This window comes from Carassius auratus, unplaced genomic scaffold (assembly GCF_003368295.1).
Source record: "Carassius auratus strain Wakin unplaced genomic scaffold, ASM336829v1 scaf_tig00026882, whole genome shotgun sequence".
Classification (NCBI taxonomy): domain Eukaryota; kingdom Metazoa; phylum Chordata; class Actinopteri; order Cypriniformes; family Cyprinidae; genus Carassius; species Carassius auratus.
This window is the reverse complement of record NW_020525553.1, coordinates 167,427-192,848: the sequence shown is the minus strand read 5'-3', so window position 1 is coordinate 192,848 and position 25,422 is coordinate 167,427. Positions and strand designations below refer to the sequence as shown.

The 25,422-nt window shown below is 34.6% G+C and overlaps 1 protein-coding gene across 1 annotated transcript in view; it reads right to left on the bottom strand.

The window, feature by feature from the left end:
* Positions 1-1,352: 1,352 nt before the first annotated feature.
* The window catches only part of LOC113078858 (protein NLRC5-like), a 65,453-nt gene continuing 41,383 nt past the window's right edge, over positions 1,353-25,422 (bottom strand). Inside the window, 27 exon segments of the mRNA XM_026251166.1 lie at positions 1,353-1,357; positions 1,441-1,444; positions 1,984-2,149; positions 2,324-2,497; positions 2,600-2,773; positions 3,039-3,212; positions 3,336-3,497; positions 3,893-4,066; positions 4,786-4,956; positions 5,255-5,425; positions 5,584-5,760; positions 9,166-9,330; positions 9,462-9,626; positions 10,134-10,307; positions 10,684-10,857; positions 12,044-12,217; positions 13,042-13,215; positions 13,420-13,590; positions 15,170-15,340; positions 15,496-15,666; positions 15,759-15,932; positions 16,245-16,415; positions 16,736-16,909; positions 18,456-18,626; positions 18,781-18,954; positions 22,730-22,900; positions 23,573-25,409. Of these exon segments, the coding sequence (XP_026106951.1) occupies positions 1,353-1,357; positions 1,441-1,444; positions 1,984-2,149; positions 2,324-2,497; positions 2,600-2,773; positions 3,039-3,212; positions 3,336-3,497; positions 3,893-4,066; positions 4,786-4,956; positions 5,255-5,425; positions 5,584-5,760; positions 9,166-9,330; positions 9,462-9,626; positions 10,134-10,307; positions 10,684-10,857; positions 12,044-12,217; positions 13,042-13,215; positions 13,420-13,590; positions 15,170-15,340; positions 15,496-15,666; positions 15,759-15,932; positions 16,245-16,415; positions 16,736-16,909; positions 18,456-18,626; positions 18,781-18,954; positions 22,730-22,900; positions 23,573-25,409 (5,963 nt within the window).

Sequence of the window (25,422 nt, the reverse complement as noted above, 5' to 3'; positions counted from 1 at the left end):
TGAATTTCCCCTTTACACTGTAAATACAATAAAGGAGGATTGTTGAATAAATGAACATTATGTATTACTGCACTGTCAACACACAACACTTAGCACTGCTGTGAAAGTGATGTAGAGGGGAAGAAATAAGAAGAGAGAGTCTTGACAAAGTTTGAACTAAGACACATTTGAAATGCATGCTAGTACTAGGTGGAAACACATAAACCTGATCACATTGAAATGAAACTTTCCTCATTGTTGAGTGGAAGGTGTATTTTAAGTGTTACCATCCTACAGTCTACTACATGATTGATGAAGATTTTATACTAAAGAGCCAGTCCCCTGTTTACTGTACGCATCTGTTCTCTGATCAACCTGTAAATAAAACAAAATGACCATTTGTATTAACACTAAACCAACAGCTCTAATTTCACATAAGCTTAGTTTCATTAAAACAAATTTGTCTCATTTGAAGGTCTAAACTTAATAATTTGAAAATGTAACAAATAAAAGCTTGCAAAATAAACTCTACATTAGTTCAATTTAAAGGATTAGCTCACTTCCAGAATAAAAGTATCCTGTTCATTTACTTCATGTCTTTCGTTTTCTTCAATCGAAAAAAACAAAATAAAATAAAATAAGGTTTTTAAGGGAAATATTCCAGGATTTTTCTCCATTAGTGGACTTCAATGGCGACCAGTGGAGTGAAAGTCCAATTTGCAGTTTCAATGCAGCTTCAAAGAGCTCGACATGGATCGCAACCGAGGAAAAAGGGCCTTTGCTAGCGGAATGATCAGTAATTTTCTAAAAAACATAAAAACATTTTTTTTTATATACTTTTTAATCACAAATGCTCATCTTGCACTAGATCTGCGATGCATATGCAGTCACACTTGGTTAGTTCTTTGTCTTTGTACTTCAGTTCAGAAAGGTAGGGTAGGGCAAAAAAACAAATTTTTTCCTGTTTTACTTTTTTTTGTAAAGGGCTTTTGACTTTCTTTGCACATTCACATTATAAACAATGGTTTGGCACTTCGAGTAACTTTTCCAACGTGATCACATAATACCTGAAGTAGAGCTAGTGCAAGACAAGCATTTGTGGATAAAAATCAGGATGTTTTTATTCTAGAAGTGAACTAATCCTTTAAAGTTGCTTAAATGTCCTATCAAACTTACACAGTGCTGTTCTCAAAGACATAAAACTCAGAGATAATGAATACATCATGTACACTGGAGATTACTTTAACCCCATAGACACAGTACTATAGTGCGGCTCTCCTGAGGATCTCTTACCTGAAGTTAACAGGTTCTGTTTGTACATCAAGCTTAATACCCGAGCCATCCACCAATGCGTTTTAGCCAGCTTTTACTGTCTAGTCTGTAAGAAAGAATTGGATAAGAGAAAAAAATCAGTGTTGGCTGTAACAAGTTGCTAATTCGTTACCATATTTCTGCTATTACTTTTCTACAAAAATGGTAACAGATTACACAAACATTAACATTGCTATAAACAGATTAGTGACTGATTCAAATAACATTCATACACTTCTGTCTTTGTGTTAGTGTGACTGCAAAAGTATCTATAAATCCAGTCTTTGTAAGGGAAAAGACGAGGATGAGTGTATGGTTTACATTTATTCCTACAAATTAGGAATAAAACAGATCTTATATCCCACAGTTTACATAGGATAAATGTCAAGGAGCAAAAACATTTTTTTTTCAGAAAAACATAATCCTACGAACTCAAAACTCTGTAAGCCTGAACATGAAAAGTTATTTATTAGCACATGAGATCTCATTTGCATGCACTTTATTAGACAAAAGTGTGGCAAGGTTTGTGCTTTACTAGTTCGGTGAAACAGGCTAATTCATTTAAATTATTGTTCTGACACAAGAACTCGATTTAATAAAGATTAATGAAAATGTTCCTTTCACAAATATTTGAAAGACTTTCTATCTATGATGTATAGGTAGATCTCTTTAATCCCACAAAGTGGTGTTTACTCACCTCAGTTCACAGCCTGATTCTTTTAGCACCTCAGTGAGCTGCTTCTTTGAGTTTCCTATTTTATTGTGACTGAGATCAAGCTCTTTTAGAAAACTTAATGATGTCTTCTTATCCAAAGACTGAGCCAAACAAGCAACATCTGTAATGCCACAGTCATTTAGACTAGAAGGAGTCAGACAGAGAAAGAGAAGTCTTAAAAACAAATATCAATAACAAACAACTTTCTATAAATACACTGTAAACTCAGGCTCTTCACAAAATACTGAGTATAAAATATCTTGTTTTAAACTGATTGTTATTCATTTTGACTCTAATATATACAGTAGAGCTCCTCACCTCAATCTCTCCAGTTTACATTGTGAATCCGTCAGTATGTCACATAAGTGATTCACTCCTGTGTTTTCTATTTTATTTCCACTGAGGTCCAGTTCTCTCAGGTGTGATGGGTTTGATTTCAGAGCTGAAGTTAGGATGAGACACTCTTCCTCTGTAATTTTGCAACCACATAGACTGTGTACAGAAAGAGAGAGGACAACAGTTTATCATTGACTATCAAGTTTTTGAATATTTACAGTAGCCATTTAGTTCCCCATAGTTAATAAGATTACTAACTTAAGTATTTCCAGCTTGAACAGTGATTTGCTCAGTACAGCACCCAGGTTTTCGACTCCAGACTTTCCTAATTTATTTCCACTCAGGTCCAGTTCTCTCAGGTGTGATGGGTTTGATTTCAGAGCTGAAGCCAGAGCTGAACAACCTTCATCCGTCATATCACAGCCTCTGAATCTACATTGAGAGAAAGAGAGCAGAAAAGATTACTATATTCTTTAAAGCCATATCATCTTCTTAAACAGAAGAATGCTGCAGAACATTTCACAAATATAATTTAGATTTGGGATCTTTACAACAAATTGTGCATTAAAGTGTTTTGATTTAAACTATTCAGATGATTAAGCATACGTGTACAGTAAATTAATATTAACCCAATCTCACCATTTTACAATAACAAATGTATTAACATGCAGAGATATACATATATTAAACTACATACTTAAATTTCTCCAGTCTGCATTGCATATTTTGTAGCAGAGGAGAGATATTCCTAATTCCAGAGTTTCCTAGTTTATTTCCACTCAGATCCAGCTCTTTCAGGTTTGAGGGGTTTGAATTCAATGCTGAGATCAGAGCAGCACAACCTTCTGCTGTAATATTGTTATTATTCAGTCTGCAGAGAAAGAAAGAGTTTACATTGTTTAGTTTCCAAACCTTCTTTAATGAACATTGACAGTCTTAACCCATTTTTATATGTTTAAACATTTTTATGAATTAAATCTTGTAATATACTCACTTGAGTGTGTTAAGTTGACAGTGTTTATTCCTCAGTAAAGCAGCAAGCTTTTTTAAGTCTGGTTGACGTTTACTCAGATTCAGCTCTCTCAGGAGTAATGGGTTTTTATCCACAATTCTAGTCACATAATGACAGGCTTCATCTGCATCAGGACCCAAAAACCTGCACAAAAGAAAATGAAGCAGGATTCGGTTCAGTTTTCAAATATTTTTGGTGGAATGAAAAATACCAGCTGATTCTGATGGGAAAAAAAGTGTAATTTTGTTTATCTTAAATTTACTTTGATGCAGGAGATTGTATTAATGTAGAAAAAAAGAACCTTGATCCCTGTATAAGGTTTTATTAACAATGATATTAAATTATATAATTTCATAATTGCACACCTATTTAGATTTTAAATTACTTTGTTATAAAGTGTAAGCATTGAATATGCATAGACCAACAAAAAAAATATTCTCTCTCTATTGTTTATTGTTACAGACACCAACTCAGCAGATCTTGTAACATTTGTATAATTTTTTATATTTGTATTTTTGTATTATTTCATCATGTCTCACCTCAATGTCTTCAGTCGATAGTTTGTATCCTGTAGTAAATCATTGAGCTCCTTCACTCCTGATTGTCCAGGATCATTTCCTGTGAGATCCAGCTCTATCAGGTGTGAAGGGTTTGATCTCAGAGCTGAAGCCAGAGCTTTATAACCTTCTTCAGTGATACTGCAGTCTGAAAGTCTAGAACGGGAATGAAAATGTTAAATTCATCTTAATTTATTCCAGAAATTACATAAACTATATAAATCCCTCGAATGAATTATAGGTTGCTTCTTGTATAAATGTATTAAACGACAAAATACCTCCACAGTGGTGTAAAACCTATAAACAACTACAGGAAGAGTTTGTTTGGGACAATCTGCAATGTCGAAAGCGCAGAGACGTCTAGATTCATGAAAAGCACTACAACACACAAATCCTTACATGTAATCTTAACGTAAGTGTTAACTTCCATACATATCTGACAGGGCAAGCTTCTTTAAATGATATGCTTATGAGTGACCGCTATAGTGGCTTGACCGGAAAACTGTTAAATGATCTCTCCTTCCAATATCATGCATTTTCTAGTGTGGATCTGAGATTCTGTCAGCAGTTTTTATTGAAGCCTAACCCTTTAACTGATGACAAATGGAAAATCAAAGCAAAAGTCGTCTGGTATAAAAGTTGCATGAGTTCAATTTTGAAAATTGTGTGGTTCAACAATTAGACTGACATGTCACTTTTCAACACAATGAGAAGTATTCAAAGTTAATTTGAGACAATATAGTGTCTGGTAAATGCACCATTATCAGTGGTGCCTTTCACAATAAGGTAAAAAAAATAGTTACTGATAATGTCAATTAGGCATCATCATACAAAGAAAAGAAAAAGACTATTTTGTTTATTTTCAGACAACTTACCTCAGTATCTCCAATTTACACTTTACATTCTCCAGTTTGGTGCAGAGGTGAATCACTCCTGAATCCTGCAGATTATTATTATTCATGCTCAGCTCTTTCAGATTATTATCTGATCCAAGAACTGTAGCCAGAGCTGAACAGCTTTTGTCTGTTAATTTACAATCATTTAACCTACAAAGAAAATAAATCACAGTTATATGCAATACATTATAATGTATTTCTAAATACAAATGTTACATTTAATTTCCAGCTACTAGATTCATATGAACAGTAAATATTCTGTGAAAAGAATGAGCATTTACAGCTTTAATAATATAAATTACTTATATCATAAAAATGTAATGTATTCCTCCATTTTCTGATCAGAGAAAAAAAAATGCATCTTTATTTTCTCATCTGAATAATTTATCATCTGACAAAAGCATGCATTTCCTTCATTGTATCTTACTACAGTAATATTTTAATTTGCCTGAGTTTTTCCACTGTGCAGTTTTTATTTTCTAGTCCATTCTTGAGTTTCTTCACTCCTGAATCCTGCAGATTATTGTTGCTCATGTCAAGTTCTTTCAGACTCGATTTTGATTTCAGGACTGTAGCGAGAGCTGAACAGCTTTCCTCTGTTAGACCACAATCACACAGCCTAAAATGTTTGACAGGAGAGAGAAAATTTACCAACACAAGGTACTTAATGCCAACTTTCAGTGATTACAGTGAATATTGCACTTTACTCACTTTACACTTAATATTGATGTATTAAAGATATTGTAAATACAAAAAATAACTGAAAATAATACTTACTGAAGTTTATCGATCTTACAGTGTTTATCCTGCATTAGAGTAGCAAGCTGCTTCAAATTTTTTAGTTCTAGTTTATGTTTACTCAGATTCAGCTCTCTTAGGAGTAATGGGTCTTTTATACGTAGAACTGTCGTCACATACTGACAGGCTTCAACTGCTTCAGGACTTTGCAAAAACCTGGAGACACAGGATGAAATACAGTAACATTACAATCAATTAGACATGAATATCTAAAAATTATTTACATTTTCTATGAACATGACAGAATGCATGATCAAACAGACATTTATTAGTAACATATATATGTAACATGTACGTTCCCCTACATAAATAATAATAAATAAATTAACAGAACACCTGCAAGACTTCCACTTGTCAGTGTTCCATGATTTCAGGTAGGGGTGCTCCGATCACGATCGGCCGATCGTTAATGCGCATCTCGTCAGTAAAGCCGGTTCTCTAATCAGCTGTTAATTCCATCAGGTGCGTGATTTCACATAGAGCCGCTGTTACTACACAGAGCCGTTGTTAATAGAGAAGATGCGCCAAAAAACCCTGAAAATGAAGTGGATTTGCGCATATTCTCTATTAACAAGGGCTCTGTGTAGTAACAGCTGCTCTATGTGAAATCTAGGGATGTTCCGGTACTAGTCTGGACAAATTCCAAATGGAAGTGATCATCCCTATCCCCTTGAAGTGAGAACTTTGGAGTGAGTGGGGCATGTGCCTGCCATTAAGTAGTCGTTAGGAAAGCACTTTGCTAAAGGAGCGACAAAATTTCCTCATTATCTTCAGCTGAGATGTTCCCGTGACAGCGCAGCATGTGTCCGTCAGCAGATGTCGCTGTTTTACTGTTATAAATGTTTATTTTTGTATTTTATTTTTATTGTTGTTAGCATAACCGTTGCAAATAAGCATACATTTAATATTTAAATACGTTTTAAAATATGCTACACTGTAAAACCCGACCAGTAAACTTAACTCAAACCGTTGGAGTAAACAGACTGTCTTGATTTAAACCATGTAAGTTTAAAAACTTTGCATTCAAGTAATTAAGTGATTAACTAAGTGCTGATTGAGAATTAGTGATGAACAGCTGCTGTTAACAAACAGAATCACTGAAGAAAAGAGAAACACAAGAAACTACTACAACTGACTTCAGACACAGACTTAGATGAAATCAACTGAAATAAAATACATGAAATCTCTCAAGATCTGATTAAACAACCCCACAAACAACATCACCAGCTCCACTTATTAATAACCAGACTGACTTTATTTCTGTCAAACGTCTACAGAAGATCTTATTGAGAATGAACTAAGGTTTAGATGTTGATTTATTGTTTCATTTGAAGTAACCATGTTAGAGATCAGTGTTTGCTTTAGTTGGGCTCTTGACCCTTATCTTCTGTCTTTATGTTTTTTCTGGCTGGTATAACCACATGTTTCTGAAACATGTTTGTTGTATCTCAAAAACCCAGAAGAAATGCCATTAGCAATTTTACTTATCCCATTGATGAAAATCATCAATTATTGAAATTAGCAATTATTAAATAGGTCTGAGTATAACTTCTGTTGAAATGTGTGTTTAATTAGTTAGATAATATAGTAAAGGTGATGTTATGTAATTCTGTGATAATTATTTAATATAAAAAAAACTTTCTAAACAGTGTGGTCTTCTACAGTGTCAATCAGTCACACACAGACATCAACAATCAGCATATGAACCTCAACAATGGTGACCATAATTACAATAAAATGCAGCAGAGCATGCTGAGAGCCATATATTAGTTTTGTACTATAATAATGCCCAGCATGCATTGCTATTTTTTTTGTATGTGTGTGTGTGTCACCATTGTTGAGGTTCATATTCTGATTATTGATGTCGGCGTGTGACTAATTACTGCCGTAGAAAAAAGATGAATGTGCACAAAGTGTTCAGTAATTTTTTGTAAACTGATTTCGACGAAACCACAGGCTCTCTAAACATATTCCATTATAATGAAGTAAACTAATCATGCATCAGGTACTTTGTCAGTTTTTGGATTCTAAACAGCTCCATAATTGACAGCTGTCATCACCAGAAAGCTGCATAACAACCAATATCTGTTAATATTTTTTTCTGGGCTTTTGAGTCATAACAAACATGTTTTAGAAACACACGGTTATAACAGCCAGAGAAAAGACAAAGACAGAAGTCAAGGGTCAAGAGCTCAACTAAAGCAAACACTGATCTCTAACATGGTTACTTCAAATGAAACAATAAATCAACATCTAAACCTTAGTTCATTCTCAATAAGATCTTCTGTAGACGTCTGACAGAAATAAAGTCAGTCTGGTTATTAATAAGTGGAGCTGGTGATGTTGTTTGTGGGTTGTTTAATCAGATCTTGAGAGATTTCATGTATTTTATTTCAGTTTATTTCATCTAAGTCTGTGTCTGAAGTCAGTTGTAGTAGTTCTTGTGTTTCTCTTTTCTTCAGTGATTCTGTTTGTTAACAGCAGCTGTTCATCACTAATTCTCAATCAGCACTTAGTTAATCACTTAATTACTTAATCGCAAAGTCTTAAAACTTACATGGTTTAAATCAAGGCAATCTGTTTACTCAAACGGTTTGAGTTAAGTTATATGTCGGGTTTTACAGTGTATATAATATATAAAAACGAATATATTTAAAACTTTTTAAAACATTAAATGTATATTGTTTTTATGTCGATGTCCATCAGTGAATCTGCTGTCACGGGAACATCTCAGCTGAAGATAATGAGGAAATTATGTCGCTCCTTTTGCAAAGTGCATTCCTAACGACTACTTAATGGCACGCACATGCACTACTCACTCCAAAGTCCCCGCTCCAAGGGGATAGGGATGATCACTTCCAAATTTAATTAGCCCGGGTACCGTTTGGTACCGGTACTAGTACCGGAACATCCCTAGTGAAATCACGCACCTGATGGAATTAACAGCTGATTAGAGAACAGGCTTTACTGACGAGATGCGCATAACGATCGGCCGATCGTGATCGGAGCACCCCTAATTTCAGGTTATGATTTTTTTGCCAAGTCCAGGTTAATATAGTGTTACACAAAGCCTATGACTGGATAGTGATCAAGGCTCTAAGTTATTGCAGAATAATGAGCAACAAAGCAAGAATAATATACCATTGCTTAACTTGCAATATTATTAATATTACATTTTTCTGTGTGTGCTGCAAATGAAATAGAGTTGCATGCAAATATGAAATCTAGCTCCATGCAAGATCTGATCTGAAATGAAACTTCATCAGCTCCAGATAACCACTATCATATTTGCATTGTTTATTTTTTAACACTACTGTAATTGGAGTAGCCTTTCTTAAAAGCAAAAAAAAGTGTACTTAAAAAAATGTTCAGCAAATGTCATTGGTTAAGGTTGTTTAATTGATAAACCATTAACATGCCTTCTAGCCATCAGTATTTTTCCCAAACTTGTGAAATGCTCTTTAGTCATATCAAAGCTTAAATAGATGTTTATTATAATGGTTTAATTTTCTTACCGCTAAAGTTTTGAAACTACTACCATATATTTATAAGAATACTCGCCTCAGTTTCCACGATTGATCCTTTAGTACTTTAACGAGCTCCTCCACTCCTGATTGTCCAGGATCATTTCCTGTGAGATCCAGCTCTGTCAGGTGTGAAGGGTTTGATCTCAGAGCTGAAGCCAGAGCTTTATAACCTTCTTCTGTGATACTGCAGTTAGAGAGTCTACAGAAAAGATCAAATGTATTAATTGTAGTCCAATTCACAAATTATGTGTAAATCATGCATTACTACATTATTATATTCCTGGCATTAAAGTGATGGTTTGTGTTTTCACAATGTGCAGATGCACTCACTTTAGTATTTCAATCTTAGATTTCTTCAGTCCTTTACAGATCTCTTTGACTCCTGAGACCATCAGACGGCTGTTGTTCAGGTTCATCTCTTTCAGGATGGTTTTGGAGGAGAGAACAGTAGCTAGACCTGAACAGCTTTTCTCTGCCAGCTCACAATTATTCACCCTGAACACAAAATCAATATTATTTGTTATTCAGAATAGATCAGATTATCAGATATTCATATATTTTCACTTGACCTGAGAAAGGCTAAAATTGCTCTTTAGATATTGTTGCAGACACAGCATCACAAAATTTAGTTTCCAATATCGTACTCAAAAAAACTATTTTGATCCTTTACCGCTAGAGTACATAAATAGATAACAAAACTGATCAATTAAGTTTTAAACCAACAACATTTGTACTCAATCCTAGTCCTACTGAGTTATATAACTTTGATATTCATGGAAAGGAATTAGGATGCTTCAGAAATTATCTGGCCTACCATTACTATTAATCTGCCAGTGACAAATCACAAACCAAGTATGTAGCCACAATATAGTTAGTGTTATGCTTGATAGCAAAGTGACAACCATTTTACCTAGGTTATCATAACTGCATTCACCCACAAAAGTCTGCAGAGACACCACACATAAAAAAAAAGATTGAATGACAAAAATCATTATCCCTTACTTTATTTTCTCTGTTATGCAATAAGTGTCCATCAAAAGCGCAGAGAGTTTCTCCCAGTCAAGGTCTCCAAGTTTAATTGTGCTTAGATCCAGTTCTTGGAGTAGTAAAGGATTTGTATCCAGAACTTTAGAAAGATACTGATACGACTCCTCTGCAGCAGAATTTGTCAAAAAGCTACAGAAATCAGAACATAATTAGTATTAGATAACTGTTTACCTTTTGCAATTCTTATCCAATGTAATATTTAAGTTAGTTGTGATAATTGCATTATGAATTATTTCACTGAGAAAATACCCTTTTCAAAGAATAAATAAATAAAAACATTATCTGTCAAAATGGCAATAATTTTTTACATCATGTTTATGTAACAAAACTTGTCAGACACATGGAATTCAATTTTGTGACTGTTGATTTTTTAATTGCAATTCCATTAATTCCTCTTCCTGTCATTCAGTTTCATATCAACTAATCTGTCCCATCTAATATGTTTCAAACAGCTAAAAAAAACTACATTTCTGTGTCTTTTAAAATGATTGAATGCTGTTATTACCTGATGTTCATTAAATAACGCTTTCCACTTTCTAGTAAATTAAAAAGCCGCTTTAATCCTGTTTTTCCAGGATAGTTTCCTGTGAGATCCAGTTCCATCAGGTCTGAAGGGTTTGATTTCAGAGCTGAAGTCAAGGTTTCATAACTTTCTCCAGTGATACTGCAGTGTGAAAGTCTGTAAATGGAAAAAAGGCTTATGTTATGTACAGCATGTTCTGCGCTTCATAAGTAAAGTGTTGTTTTTAAATAAAATTTAAACCTAAACATAAAATATATTAATATGAAATAAATAAATATATATATATATATATATATATATATATATATATATAGAAAAATAGATAATATAAAAAGTTACAAAATGTGCCTTTGTGCCTTCGTCTTCATATTTGAAAAAGTATTGGCCAGTGGGGGAAAAAAATGAATGCATATAATAAGTGCATTTTTTTAAAAAATGTTCCCTTAACTTTAAATGAAATAAAAGTATAAACACCTTAATAAAATAGTATAGAAAATTAAAACTTATTTTATTTGTTATTTGCTAAAATAAAAATATAAAAAGGTAAATATAAAAATAAAAACGAATATAAAATGTTAATAAAACTATAATAGTGTATTAATGATACTAAAGTAAGATTATTTTAATTAGAATTTCCAAATATCACATACAATATTTACAGATAACGACAAGTGGTTAAAAATAAATAAATAAATAAAAATCAGTTGAAAATATAATTTCACTAGTAGTAGTGTTTCAATCAAACACACTATTTTGAATATTTGGCCCCAATAATAACTTTTATGGTATCCGTTTTGCCATATCAGTGCGAGCCCAGGTCTGACAATGACTCTCAAGATGAAGCTAATCAACCTGAACCACCTTCATAAGCATGACTTGTGCAATAAATTTCTTTTTTTTTAGACAACTTTTTTTATACCTCTTTTTATACCTTTTTATAAGCAGTCATTATAAAAATGTTGAGAACACAACAAAAGTTAAAAGTGTTAAAAATAAACTTTAACCACTAAATTATTTTGCCTTTGGATATCCATGTAATGACACAATGAATCAAACTGTGTTTTGATGATATACAGTAGTAATAGTCTTCCTGGCCTTACCTTTGTTTGAGGGAGAGCTCAAGTAGCCACCATGTGAACATTAAATAAATGTGCAACATGCTAATGTATCTACATAACAGAAATGACGGCAGGACTAGAGAGGAGACATTTAAGGCTGGTGTGTTCTGTTGAATAGATTAACTCTGGCATGGATTCCGTGCTTTACAGCTTTTTACATACAATAATAGCTATAAAAGGATAATAGATCCCTTTAATAAGAAAACACAAATGAAAATGCTCACTTCAGTTTCTCCAATTTGCATTGTGGATTCTTCAAAAGCAAACAAATATTCTGTATTCCTGACTTTCCTAGTCTATTTCCACTCAGATCCAGCTCTTTCAGGTTTGAAGGATTTGAATTAAATGCTGAAGTCAGAGCCGCACAACCTTCTTCAGTAATATTGTTATTATTCAGTCTGCAGAGAGAGAAAACCAAATAAATTATCTCAAGACTTACTTTACAGCAATCACATCTTTAATAGTTTCTGATAGCATTGAGCCTCACTCATGAAACACAAGCAGAATTAATTTTGTTTGTAAATCATAAATTTGTCATAAACCCATTCTGAAGTACATTTTTGGATTCATGAAATTGTATTTCTCTGTTTCCAACCACATGTAAATGGTGTTTAAAACTTCCAAAAAAAAATTTATATCTATTTTAGTATCTAACACTATGTATTGTTACTCAAGAAAGTGGCTTCAACTCAAGCTCTGATTTACCATCAGGACTATTAGTGTTTAGAAGATAAGGGTGGATTGCAATATACTTGAATTACGTTGGTGGTGTTGAGGAAGTGGACAGATGCCAGAACAGCTGATGCTGGAGCAAGGTGAGTGACTGCTTATATACAGCAAGTAAACTCAAACTTTATAGTTCACTCCACCTGACACTGTGTTCAGGAATTTCATATAATTACAAAATTAGTATGTTAACTGTTAGAAATATCATTCATTAACAATGAAATCAGCTGCATAAACCACTTTCCTTTTTATTGTAAATTAATTATTCTGAACACCAGTATTATTGGTCTGAATTTACTCTTATATTTACCAAAGTTTCATGTATGAGTCTAGTTTGTTAGCTGCTCTGGTCTGTTAAATGATTACATATATTACAAATGTTAATCTTTACCAGTTAATGAAAATGCAACATAAAAATAATTACATAATTTAATTACATAAGATATTTTATAAAGACACATTACTGCACAAAAATGAAAATCACATATATACTCACTGAATAATGTTCAGCTTACAATGTTTATCCTCCAGTAGAGCAGCGAGCTGCTTCACTTTATGTGTGCTGTCCAATTTATGTTCACTCAGATTCAGTTCTCTCACAAGTAATGGGTTTTTATTCACAACTCTTCTCACATACTGACAGGCTTCTTCTGCTTCAGAACTCAAAAACCTGCAGAATGCACAATGAAGCAGGATTCAGTTCAGTTCTCACCTTTTAAGGTACAATGACGATTTGAGAATTATGCTTACATCCCCAGTAGTTTCTTATAACATCACTTTAACTTTTATGCAGCAGCAGCATATTGTATTTCTGAAATAATATTTCTATAATTAAATAAACTGCATAAATTTTAAGTATTTCAAAACATCTCACCTCAGTATTAGTTGACAGTTTGGATCCTGTAGTAAATCATCGAGCTCCTTCACTCCTGATTGTCCAGGATCATTTCCTGTGAGATCCAGCTCTATCAGGTGTGAAGGGTTTGATCTCAGAGCTGAAGCCAAAGCTGTATAACCTTCTTCAGTGATACTGCAGTCTGAGAGTCTAGAAAGGGAATGAAAATTTTACATTCAGCTGATTAATCAGTTTTTTCTGGAAATGTCTTGACTAATAATAACTGCTAAAAAGAAAAGAAAGTGAATTTTGTTCCTTGTTCAAATTAATGTTAACAAAAATTACTGAATATGAGAGCAAATAAAATATCAAGAGAACTTTAATGTGTTAGAAACCAACTTACTTACATTGCAATCACAATTCTATAGATACATACATCCATGCAACCTGGCACTGCACTTCAATCAAACACTTTTGGGAAGAGGTCACACAGTCACTATCCACTATAGTCGGCTGCCACATCCCGCTATCACCCTCTCTTTGCTTGCTGGGGGACCTCACAATAATTACTAATAAAAATATAAACTCTAAAATGCTCCTCATAGCTCTAACCATCGCCAAGAAAACTATTCTCATGAACTCGAAAACTCGTAACAACATACACATTAACCACTGGAAAAATCTCATTACAGACTTCATTACAATGGAATATACATCTCCCACCTATAATTACGAATCTGAAACCGACCTCTACCATCCAACACTTTCTGACCTTTTACAACTATGAATCCCTTCTCTCCTCTCAACTCCGACTCCTCTCACCTTTTAATCAACAACGGATATTACTGCATTTTTGTCATCGTAATCTTTTTTCCATTACTGTTATTGTTATGATTACTATTATTATTGTAATTGCTGTTGTTATTGTCGTTGCTCTCATCATTGTTATCACCATTGCCATCATCATCATCATCATCATCATCATTATCATTTTTATTATTGCTGTTTTGGAATTACGAACCTGGTTTCCACTGTTGTCAGTACTGCTATGGTTAAATCAATTGATTATTTCCAATTCCTCCCTAATCTTTTCATTTGTTTTTAATGCACCACAACGTAGAATAGAAAAAAAAGGCATGTATGTATATATATGTATATGTGTATATATATTTATACACATTGTAAAACCTCATAAACACTCAGGCAAGCAAGACAGGCGAGAAGTGGTTTCCATAGGACAACATCTTTGTCCCAAATTGAGACACTCTCACACTGTACCCCTTCTTTTAATGCACCTTAGACACTACACATAACATACAAAAAAAAAAAAAAAATTGTATAGGAGAAAATAGGGACCGAAGAAATGCGGGGGGAGGGTTATCTTATATTATCTTCTATTATTATCTTACTATCTAAAAATTGATTTATCTATAGAGAGTGCTGACAATGGTAATTATTACATAGGAGAAAAGATAGAAATAAAAAATAAAAACTGACAAATACAATGTTGGCAGTATGATGGGATAGAGGAGTGGTGGTGGTGATGGTAATGAAGATGGTAATAAAGAATAAATGGCTACTTTGCTTATGCATATACACACACACACATACACACATACACACACACACACACACACCAACCCACACTTACACCCACACACACACACATATATACACTTACACACTTTTATTTCAACTCTGGAATTACTAGAGTGCTTGTTACTGCGCTATTTTGATCTGTATGTCTGTCTGTTAAATAAAAAAATAAAAATAAAAAAAATCAACTTACTTGAGTTTCTCTAGTTTACAGTTTTCATTTAGTCCATCAGAGAGCAGCTTCACTCTTGAATCCTGTAGATTATTATTGCTCAGGTCAAGATCTTTCAGATTGCTAGTGTCTGAGCTGAGAACTGAAGCAAGGGCTGAACAGCTTTCCTCTGTTAGCTCACACTTACAGAGCCTTCAAAAATGTAAAATAATAATAATAATAATTATGAAAACACAAGTCGGTACAAATAACTATGCTTACAATTGCATAGAGTTTTGCACATCACCAAATGTGTAAATGTCATGTGATTTTTGTGTTGAGTGTAGCTGATGGTGAAATGTACTCACCTGAGTATCTTCAGTTCACACACAGGATTCTTCAGTCCCTCACAAATCTCTTTGACTCCTGAGTCCAGCAGACGACTGTTGTTCAGGTTCATCTCTTTCAGGATGGTTTTGGAGGAGAGAACAGTAGCTAGAACCGAACAGCTTTTCTCTGTCAGCTCACAGTTGTTCAGCCTGAACACAATAAAAAAGCAAAAATAAAGAATAAATATAAAAAATATAAGCAAATAAACAGAAGTTATAATGTATAAGTAATGTTCACTCACTTAATTTTCTCCACTTTGCTATGAGAGTCCATCAAAAGAGCAGACAGCTTCTCTCCATCCAGGTCTCTTAATTTATCTTCATTCAGATCCAGTTCTTTCAGTAATAATGGACTTTTACCCAGAACTTCAGTGAGATAATCACATGCTTGCTCTGCGGCAGCACTTTTCAAAAATCTAAACAAAATAGATGATCAATTTATATCACAAAATCTTAAAATTGTATGCCTTTTGTAGCCCTGTTCCTCTTTAAAGAACAAGAATAATACTTTCACCACTGCCTTCCCCACATGGACAACATTAGGGGTATTTTCTGCCTTTCACGGTAAGTGGTGCTATAACCAATCCTTGAATTTAGGGGTGGGGGGCTGGGGGTGCTGATGGGGGCCAGGGCCCTCTTAAAAGCATTAAGAGAATTTTACATACTGTATGTCATTCATTTATAGTGTCCGTCCAAATTACTGAATTTAATAATTTTAAGACACTCACTTCAGTATTAGTTTACAGTCTGGTTTTTGTGATACATCAATGAGCTGCTTCACTCCTGATTGTCCAGGATCATTTCCTGTGAGATCCAGCTCTATCAGGTGTGAAGGGTTTGATCTCAGAGCTGAAGCCAGAGCTTTATAACCTTCTTCACTGATACTGCAGTCTGAGAGTCTGTTAAACAAAAATAAGCTGTTTATTGTTTGTTTGGATAAAGATTAGTAGTGGATAAAACATGTATTATGGATAAAACATGTATTATGACAAACTACTTAGAACAGCAAGAACTAAGCCACATTTACATAATTAATTCAGTTATGTAATTTCTTATGATATTTAAAATAAGTGACGTGTGAAAAGTTGAACTGTCCAAATAGTGAAACTGAAATTAATGAGTAAAAATAATATTTAAGCCACTTTTTTCATTTTCAATTATTCTGGTAAAAGGAACATTAAAAAATGTGTATTGAAATTCAGAAAATAGAAATACATACTTGAGTTTCTCCAATTTGCATTGTGTATTTGTTAACATAGGACAAATCTTTATTACTCCAAAGTTGTCTAGTATATTTCCACTCAGATCCAGCTCTATCAGGTTTGAAGGATTTAAATTAAATGCTGAAGTCAGAGCAGCACAACCTTCTTCAGTAATGCTGTTATTATTCAGCCTGCAGAGAAAGAAAACAAAGACAGAAAACATTATTTAGTTTGTTTTAGCTACAACAACTAAAATAATAGAAATATAAATGTATATGATGGTTCATCTAATAGCCTTCAAAAACTTTAAAGAACAGCAATAATATTATTTGATTAGACTCTAAAAATGATTAGATGCTTTGCAGAGTATATAATCATATATGTGACCAATCACGGAAAGTAGGGGCACAAGTCGGTTCTGGGGCATTTTGATTTGCATTCACAGATTCTGAAAGTGTAGTCTCCAAGCTTTCCAACGATGTGTAACACATGGAAATCTGATAATATTTGGAGAATTTGAAGGTAGGCACTCAAAAAAGCTCAAAAAGCAGAAAATAGCCTTTAAAGATTGTGCAGTTCTCACTGCTTCGAGTGACAATAGCGCTCATTTACATCTCATTTAAATAAGCCATACCCCCTGTAAAGCTGCTTGGTTGCATAGCAACGACAGACACAACGGGAAAAATTGGACCGCATTCTATTAATAATAAAGGAGCATGTGCATTGTAAATGTCAGTAATTTATCTTTTTTGACTTTTATAAAAATGATTTAGAGGCTGAAATATGTGAGTTTTATCTTTTTATAAAAAAATCTTTAATCTTTAAAATGTGGCCATCATTTTTTATGTTATTATTTTAATGTTTATGTAAACAAAAAGTACATATTGATGCTAATTTTATTTGTTATTTGCTAGTTTTCTACATAAAACTTGGTGAATTGATTTCATTTCACACTTTCTCTTTGTCGGGGTCTTCTTTGTGGATGTAACCGTCTCCAAAGTTTGCACTGTCCGTCTGTTTGCCTCTAAATGTTACGGATTTTCCCCATTTCTCTGTCTTTATCCCCATCAAATGTTACTATCGGTATAGCCTCTGATATCTTATGGTCCAACTCGTCTGACGCCAGTCCAATACATTCGTCCTCGTCGTCATCTTCGCTCAGTTGTAGATTAGGGATATTATACAGTCTTATTATGCCGCTTTCATCGTCGCTCAGATCGTCTTCAGAATCAGTGAGCGCTTGTTCATAAGCATCCGGATTGTCGAAGAAGTACTTCAAAACATTTTCGGTGTAACGGCCATGGTTCAGCTCGTCTGCGATCATCTTTGCGGCGTACATCTTCATTGAATTTTGATATCAGCTAGAGCCGGCAAGAGCGCTGCATATTAAGTAGCCACGCTTCCCTCGGAGGGTGGGGGCAATAACAAAAGAAGCAAAAGCCGGCTTATCCAGTATGGAAATACACAGACAATGAAACGCCCCTACTGCGTGCTAGAATCTCCGACAAACAAGCTGATTTCAACCTCAAAATGTACGCTTTTAAATATACCAATACTGCTATCTCAAACACGGAGAGGCTTCTTTGTGATCTCAACTAACAGATTCTGCAAAAAAAAGAAAATCACCAATTTAGAAAAAAAACACTTATTTCTCATTTTGCTCGAAAGTTGTGCTGCCGAATTGTGTAACTGGTTTCCGTGAAGGGTCACATATAAAAAAAAAAAAACTAAACTCACATCAGTCTGCTGAATTTACAGTGTTTATCCTCCAGTAGAGCAGCAAGCTTCTTCACATTTGAGTCTTCTAGTTTACTTCCTCTCAGATTTAGTTCTCCCAGGAGTAAAGGGTTTTTACCCACAACTCTTTTCACATATTGACAAGCTTCATCTGCAGCAGGACCCAAAAATCTGCAGAAGAGAAGATGAATTAACATTGATGAAAATGAATGACAGAATCCTATTCAGATGGGGGAAAAAAGTGTATTTTTTTTATTTAACAGACAGTATGAGTTAAATAATATTTAAATATTATTTTTTATTTTATTATTACATCACATCTCACCTCAGTGTCTTCAGTGAATAGTTTGGATCCTGTAGTAAATCATCGAGCTCCTTCACTCCTGATTGTCCAGGATCATTTCCTGTCAGATCCAGCTCTATCAGGTGTAAAGGGTTTGATCTCAGAGCTGAAGCCAGAGCTTTATAACCTTCTTCAGTGATACTGCAGTCTGAAAGTCTAAATAATAAAACTGTAATCAATTACTAATTTAATAAAAAAACATATTTAATTATCAGCTTTATACTATTAGGACCTTTATAATGTCCAGAACCTCAAAATGATTATCATGTTTATCAATAGTGGTATGACATTTATGTGCATATTGTGCAGCAATGCTTTCACTGCTACAGTATCTGCCAAGTAGTGTTTAGCAACTTTTGAAGTTTTTAAAGGGCAGATTTAATCTTCAACTTTATTTGATTCATGTTTACATTAAATACATTTCAACCTGAGTATCTGCAGTGTACACTGTGAATTTCCCAGTAGAGTGGAGATCTGTGTTACTCCAGAGTCTTCTATTTTAGTTTCACTCAGATCCAGCTCTCTGAGGTTTGAAGGGTTTGAATAAAAAGCTGACACCAGAGAATCACAACCCTTTTCAGTAATACAGATGTGATTAAACCTGTAGAAACAAAGTGAAAACAAATTTAACAAAGTGATAATATCTTAATCTCAGCAATGCATTATACCCAGTTTTAACTGCCCCACCCTGACCAGGACTCGAACCTGGATGTACAGCATGGGAGGCAAGCACATTAATGAGGAGGCCAAAGGCCTGAAGTCTCTACTGCTTTTATACATTAATATAAGATTTGATTAAATGTATACACTTTTTAATTCAATATTGTGCCTTTGTATTACACATCTAGATTTACTTACTTCAGCTTTTCCAGTCTGCACTCTACATTTCCAAACAGAGATGAAATGATCTTCATTCCTGAGTCTTTGAGAATACTCCGACTAAGATCCAGCTCTTTCAGATTTGAAGGATTAAAATTTAAAGCCTCAGCTAAAGCATGACAATCTTCTTCTGTTATACGGTTGTCATTCAGACTGTGTAAAGATAAAATTTTCAGTATTATCTAAATAAAGATGTGTTAGATACTACTTACACCGTCACTTTAATTACATATACTGATGATAATGATGATGCCAGTACAAAAGCATCATTTATTCAGTACTCTTTCCACATGACAAATAAAACACAGATTTAGAGGCACTTGGAATTGTCGTTATAATGATACAACTTACATCACTTTGTTCAGTTTACAGTGTTTATCCTTCAGTACAGGAACAAGTTTCTTCAATCCTGAGTATCCCAGCTGACATTCATTGAGATTCAGCTCACTTAGGAGTAACAGGTTTTTACCTAGAACATCAGACAGTTTCTGACAGACTTCCTCTGCTTCAGGACTCAAAAACCTGCAAAAATGAAATTGATCCAAATTCTCAACTAAGCTTGAAGTAGGATTAAACTATAATTTAAAAAGTGTGAAATTGCTAATCTTGAACAGTACAGAGTACTTTCAAAAAGTAATTTACTTGAATATCATTCATTTTTAATCATTTCATCACATCACCTTATTGTTAGTTTACACTCTGGTTTCTGTGGTATTTCAAGGAACTGCTTCACTCCTGATTGTCCAGGATCGTTTCCTGTGAGATCCAGCTCTTTCAGGTGTGAAGTTTTTGATCTCAGAGCTGAAGCCAGAGCTTCATAACCTTCTTCAGTGATACTGCAGTTAGAGAGTCTACAGAAGAGATTTCAATCAAAATGGATCATTGAATGAATATTGATACAAACAAATGTTGGACAAAGTACAGTTAGATTATTAAAACCCTTGTGTGGTCTTCGATCATTTCTGACTGGAGAATTTAAATTTTTTAATTTTTAAAAAATCGTAGCTTCACAGAATGGTATGAAACTTGGTGACTTTTATGGCACTTGGTATGTGAACACACACACACACACACACACACAATTGGTTGTAAAAATAACCAAGTAAAAAAATATTAATGCTCATGGTCTTCAGTCAAAAATGCTTCAGTGTCAATGTAGGCAAAGGTCTAATGGAAATAAAATCACAATAAATCATCATGACGATTTTTTTTTTTTTTTTTTGGATCGTTCCAACGGTCTGACATGTATTTACTGAGTCTAAAGAAAATGTAAGGTTTTGATATTAAGATAATCTAGTTTTTCAAAACACAATGCATAGTGCTACTAAGTTTATTAGTCACATTATTCCACTTTGAATGAACTATCACTACTTACCTTGGCCTACTGCATACAAAATTGCTACAATGGTGTGACTATACATGTTAATTAAAACATTTTAATTGTATTGGTTTGTTAAATATGACACACAAAGCAATTTGCAGGTGGAAGCAAATCACAAATTTCATTCCTGTCCCGCAATTCTTTTGGCACATTAAATAAGGTTTTTAGATTTATTTTGTTTGTACATCGATAAGCAGCACAAACGTCCGGCATTGTCCATGAATTTGAAGTACAGGCGGAGATCACAGCATTACCTAGCTACTTCCTATAAAAAGACCCCTGTTCCAAGATGGCGGCTGTTTTGACATGCTTAAAACCCCAAGGCGACATTTAGTGTATATATCTATGTCACTACTGCATCCCGCCCACAGCAGAGGTGCCACAAACGGCGTGAGGAGAAGTAGAAGAGAGGTAAGCACGGAGGTATCCGGGCTAGGCTAACAGCTAACCCACACAAGCCAACTATCCCCACCATTGTACCGGCTAACGTACGTTCTTTGGACAATAAACTGGATTACATCCAACTACTACAACACTCAAATACATCCTCTCCTCCCAAAAACACATAAAAGTAAGTCAGCTGTAAACTGGAAAAAGATATTTGTTATAATATGACAAGCGCTCAGCGTGTCTGATCTGGCTCTGCGTCAGCCAAAGCGTGAAAGCGGATTTAAATTCAGCAGTTGATGACATGACGCACTGAAAGTTCTAATCACACCGGTGTGATCGTGCGCTTCAGGGACCAGCCAAGACTGATCACACTGGTGTGATTGTACGCGTCAAAGGGTTAACTTTATTTTTATAATTTTTTTTACATGCCCTTATTTTGTAGTTGTATTTTATATTTTATCTAGATTTTTAGGCTTTACTGTTAGTGTTATCTGTATGCACCATGGGTCTGAGAGTAACGCAATTTCAATTCTCTGTATGTATGTACTGTACATATGGAAGAACTGAAAATAAAGCAGACTTGACTTGAGTCTGACGCCCAAATAAGGAGAGCACAAGGGTTAAATTAAACATTTATATGTCAACTCACTTGAGTATCTCTAGTTTACAATTCTCTTTCAGTCCATCAGCGAACAGCTTCACTCCTGAATCATGCAGATTATTATAGCTCAGGTCAAGATCCTTCAGATTGCTGGAGTCTGAACGGAGAATTGAAGCCAGGTCTAAACAGCCTTTTTCTGTTATCGCACACTGGCTGAGCCTGAAAAAAGTTAGAGTATTTGATTCAAACCAGCTTCACCAGCCTAGGAGGCATTCAAGCTAGTAAGGACAGTTGCTAGTTCCTCAAGGCCAAGACAGTTAGGTTTATTGCACAGCTCTTGCTATCTGGCCTCTCTTACAGTTTAATTGTTTTTCTCTTGCATATCTCATGATTGGCTAACATTTAGCTAGCTGGCTACTCATAACTTTTCATTTGAACCTTTCCATATTTTTTTTAAATATGTAATAAATCATGTGTTTTCTACAGTACGTATAGAAAAAGCAGAGCAGATAGATCAACAACTAGTAAATAAATAAATAAATATATATATTATTATATAGTATAAAGAAACTAATTATTAACCAGAACAACTTCTATTATTAACTGATGGTATAGAAACCCATTATTTATTTTTGTAAAGGATATAAATCACACCTTTTGTCCTCTATAACACAACTTACCTCACTATCTCCAATTTACACTTTACACTCTTCAGTCCACTGCAGAGTAGCTTTACTCCTGAATCCTGCAGATTATTATTGTTCATATTCAGCTCTTCCAAACTGTTATCCGATTCAAGAGCTTTAGCAAGACTTGAACAGCTTTTGTCTGTTAAGTTGCAATCATTTAACCTACAAAAATTATTTTGAAGACAAAGTAAAATTTAATAAAAACAACAGATTTGCTAGATACAATTATTTAAAAAATAATAATAATTTTAGTTTAGCAATAAATTTATTCGAGCATGGTGGGCTACACTGACAATACAACTAATCTCTTTCTGCTGAATAAAAACAAACAAGCATTTTTGAATTAACACTAAAATAGTGGGACATTGTAAAAAGCTAAAAAAAAACTTAAAAGCTAAATGTTCTACAACAGTGATAACATGCTGTATGTCACTATTATTTGCAGGACTACATTTTTAATGATGCTGCTTTAAATTAATTAATCAATAATAGTTATATTCAGCCATTACAATTTTGTAAATTAATATGGATAAATAAAATTCCTATACTTATACCTGGTATATGATTAATAATGGATAATTAGGGTTTTAAATGCATTTTTCTTTTCAATAGCTTTTTAGCATTTAAATCACGGGTCCTCATCCTGGGTCCTGGAGGCTCACTGTCCTACAGAGTTTAGCTTCAACCCTAATTAACACACCTGAACCAGCTAAACAAGCTCTTTAGGATCACTTGAAAATAACAGGATAAAGCATGTTGGGTAAAAAAAAATGACTTTGCAGGGCACTGGGCCTTCGGGAGCCATGTTGAAGAACCCTGATGTAAATGACTTACACAGCTCTTTTGGAGATTTTCACAACTTCCAAAAGCCTAAAGAGACACTCGTCTGATTTCTTGAATTCCTGAAGCTCAAACTTCTCCATCTCTTCCTCTGATGTCAACAAAACAAAGGCCACAGCAGACCACTGAGCAGGAGAAAGATCAGCAGATGAAAGACTTCCTTCTCTAAGTTGAGTCTGAATTTCTTTGACCAGAGTTTGGTCATTCAGTTCATTCAGACAGTAGAATAGATTGATGGATCTCTCTGGAGACAGATTATCTTCTAATTTATGCTTGATGTACTGAACTATCTCCTCGTAGTTCTCATTTTTGCTCTCTTGCTCTGTCAACAGACCTCGTAAGAGAGGACGATTGGTCTGGAGTGACAGACCAAGAAGAAAGCGAAGGAAAAGGTCCAGGTGTCCAGTTTCACTCTCGAGAGCCTTGTCCACTGCAGTCTTGAGCAAATCAATCATGGTTTCATTTTTGTTTTTCTGGTCTGCAGACTCAGAAAACACACTTTCCTTGTTGGTGTCTAGAAACAGATGTGCATAAAGGGCTGCAATAAACTCTTGAATGCTCAAGTGAACAAAACAGAAAGTAGTACCAAGAATGATTCCTCTTTCCTCCTTAAAGATCTGGGTACACATGCCTGAATACACTGATGCTTTAGACGCATCAATACCACAGGATTCCAGGTCTGTGTCATAAAAGAGCAGATTGTTTCTTTGCAACTGATGAAATGCCAATTTTCCCAGTGAAAGCATGGCGTCTTTATCCCAGGAAACATCTGGTGCATATTTTCCATCATATTTTCGAAGGCTCTGCAGGATCTGAAAGCGGAGAAAGTGTGTGTACATTTGTGTCAGAGTCTTGGGAGTGTCTTCAGTATTTGATTCCTGCAGTGTTTTGGAGGCGTTAACAGCCTGATCGTTTTTCACATCATTATTTCTTTTCTCCTCTAAAATGTTTTGGAGAACAGTGGCTGTAATCCAGCAGAAGACTGGGATGTAGCACATGATAAAAAGACTCTTTGATTGTTTAACATTGTCAATAATTTCATTTGCCAGATCCGCATCTGTGAATCTTTTTCTGAAGTACTCCTCCTTCTTTTGCGCATCATTGAATCCTTGTACTTCTGTCACACGGTCAACACATTCGGGAGGAATTTTAATGGCAGCTGCTGGTCTGGTGGTGATCCAGATGAGTGCAGAAGGAAGCAGATTTCCCTTGATGAGGTTTGTGAGGAGAACATCCAGAGATACTGGTAACAATACATCACGGCAAGTCTCATTACCCTCAAAGTTCAGAGGAAGACGACATTCATCCAAACCATCAAGGATGAACAGGAATTTAAATTTATCATTTCTTGCAAGGTTCAGTCCTTTTATTTCTGGAAAAAACTGAGCTAAAAGACTTGTCAAGCTTTGTGTTTCTTTCTCCTTTAAGTTCATCTCTCTAAATGCAAGAGGAAATATGAAAGTAATATCCCTATTTTCATTTCCGTCAGCCCAATCCACAATAAACTTTTGCACAGAGATGGACTTTCCAATTCCAGCAACTCCTTTTGTTATTACAGTTCTGATCTCCTTGTCTTGTTCAGGTGCTTCAAACAAATTTTTGCATTCAACTGGAATCTCTTGTGACTGATGTCGCCTATCAGCAGCCTGAACTTGTACTACTTCATGTTGGGTATTGACTTGTTTACTAACACCCAGAGTCATGTAGAGATCTGTGTAGATATTATTCAGAAGCTTGGAGTCACCAATCTTAGCAATTCCTTCAGATACAGACTGGTGCTTCTTTTTCAAGTTTGATTTTAGTGGTCGTTGATGAATGAGGACCAGCTCATCTAACACACAAAC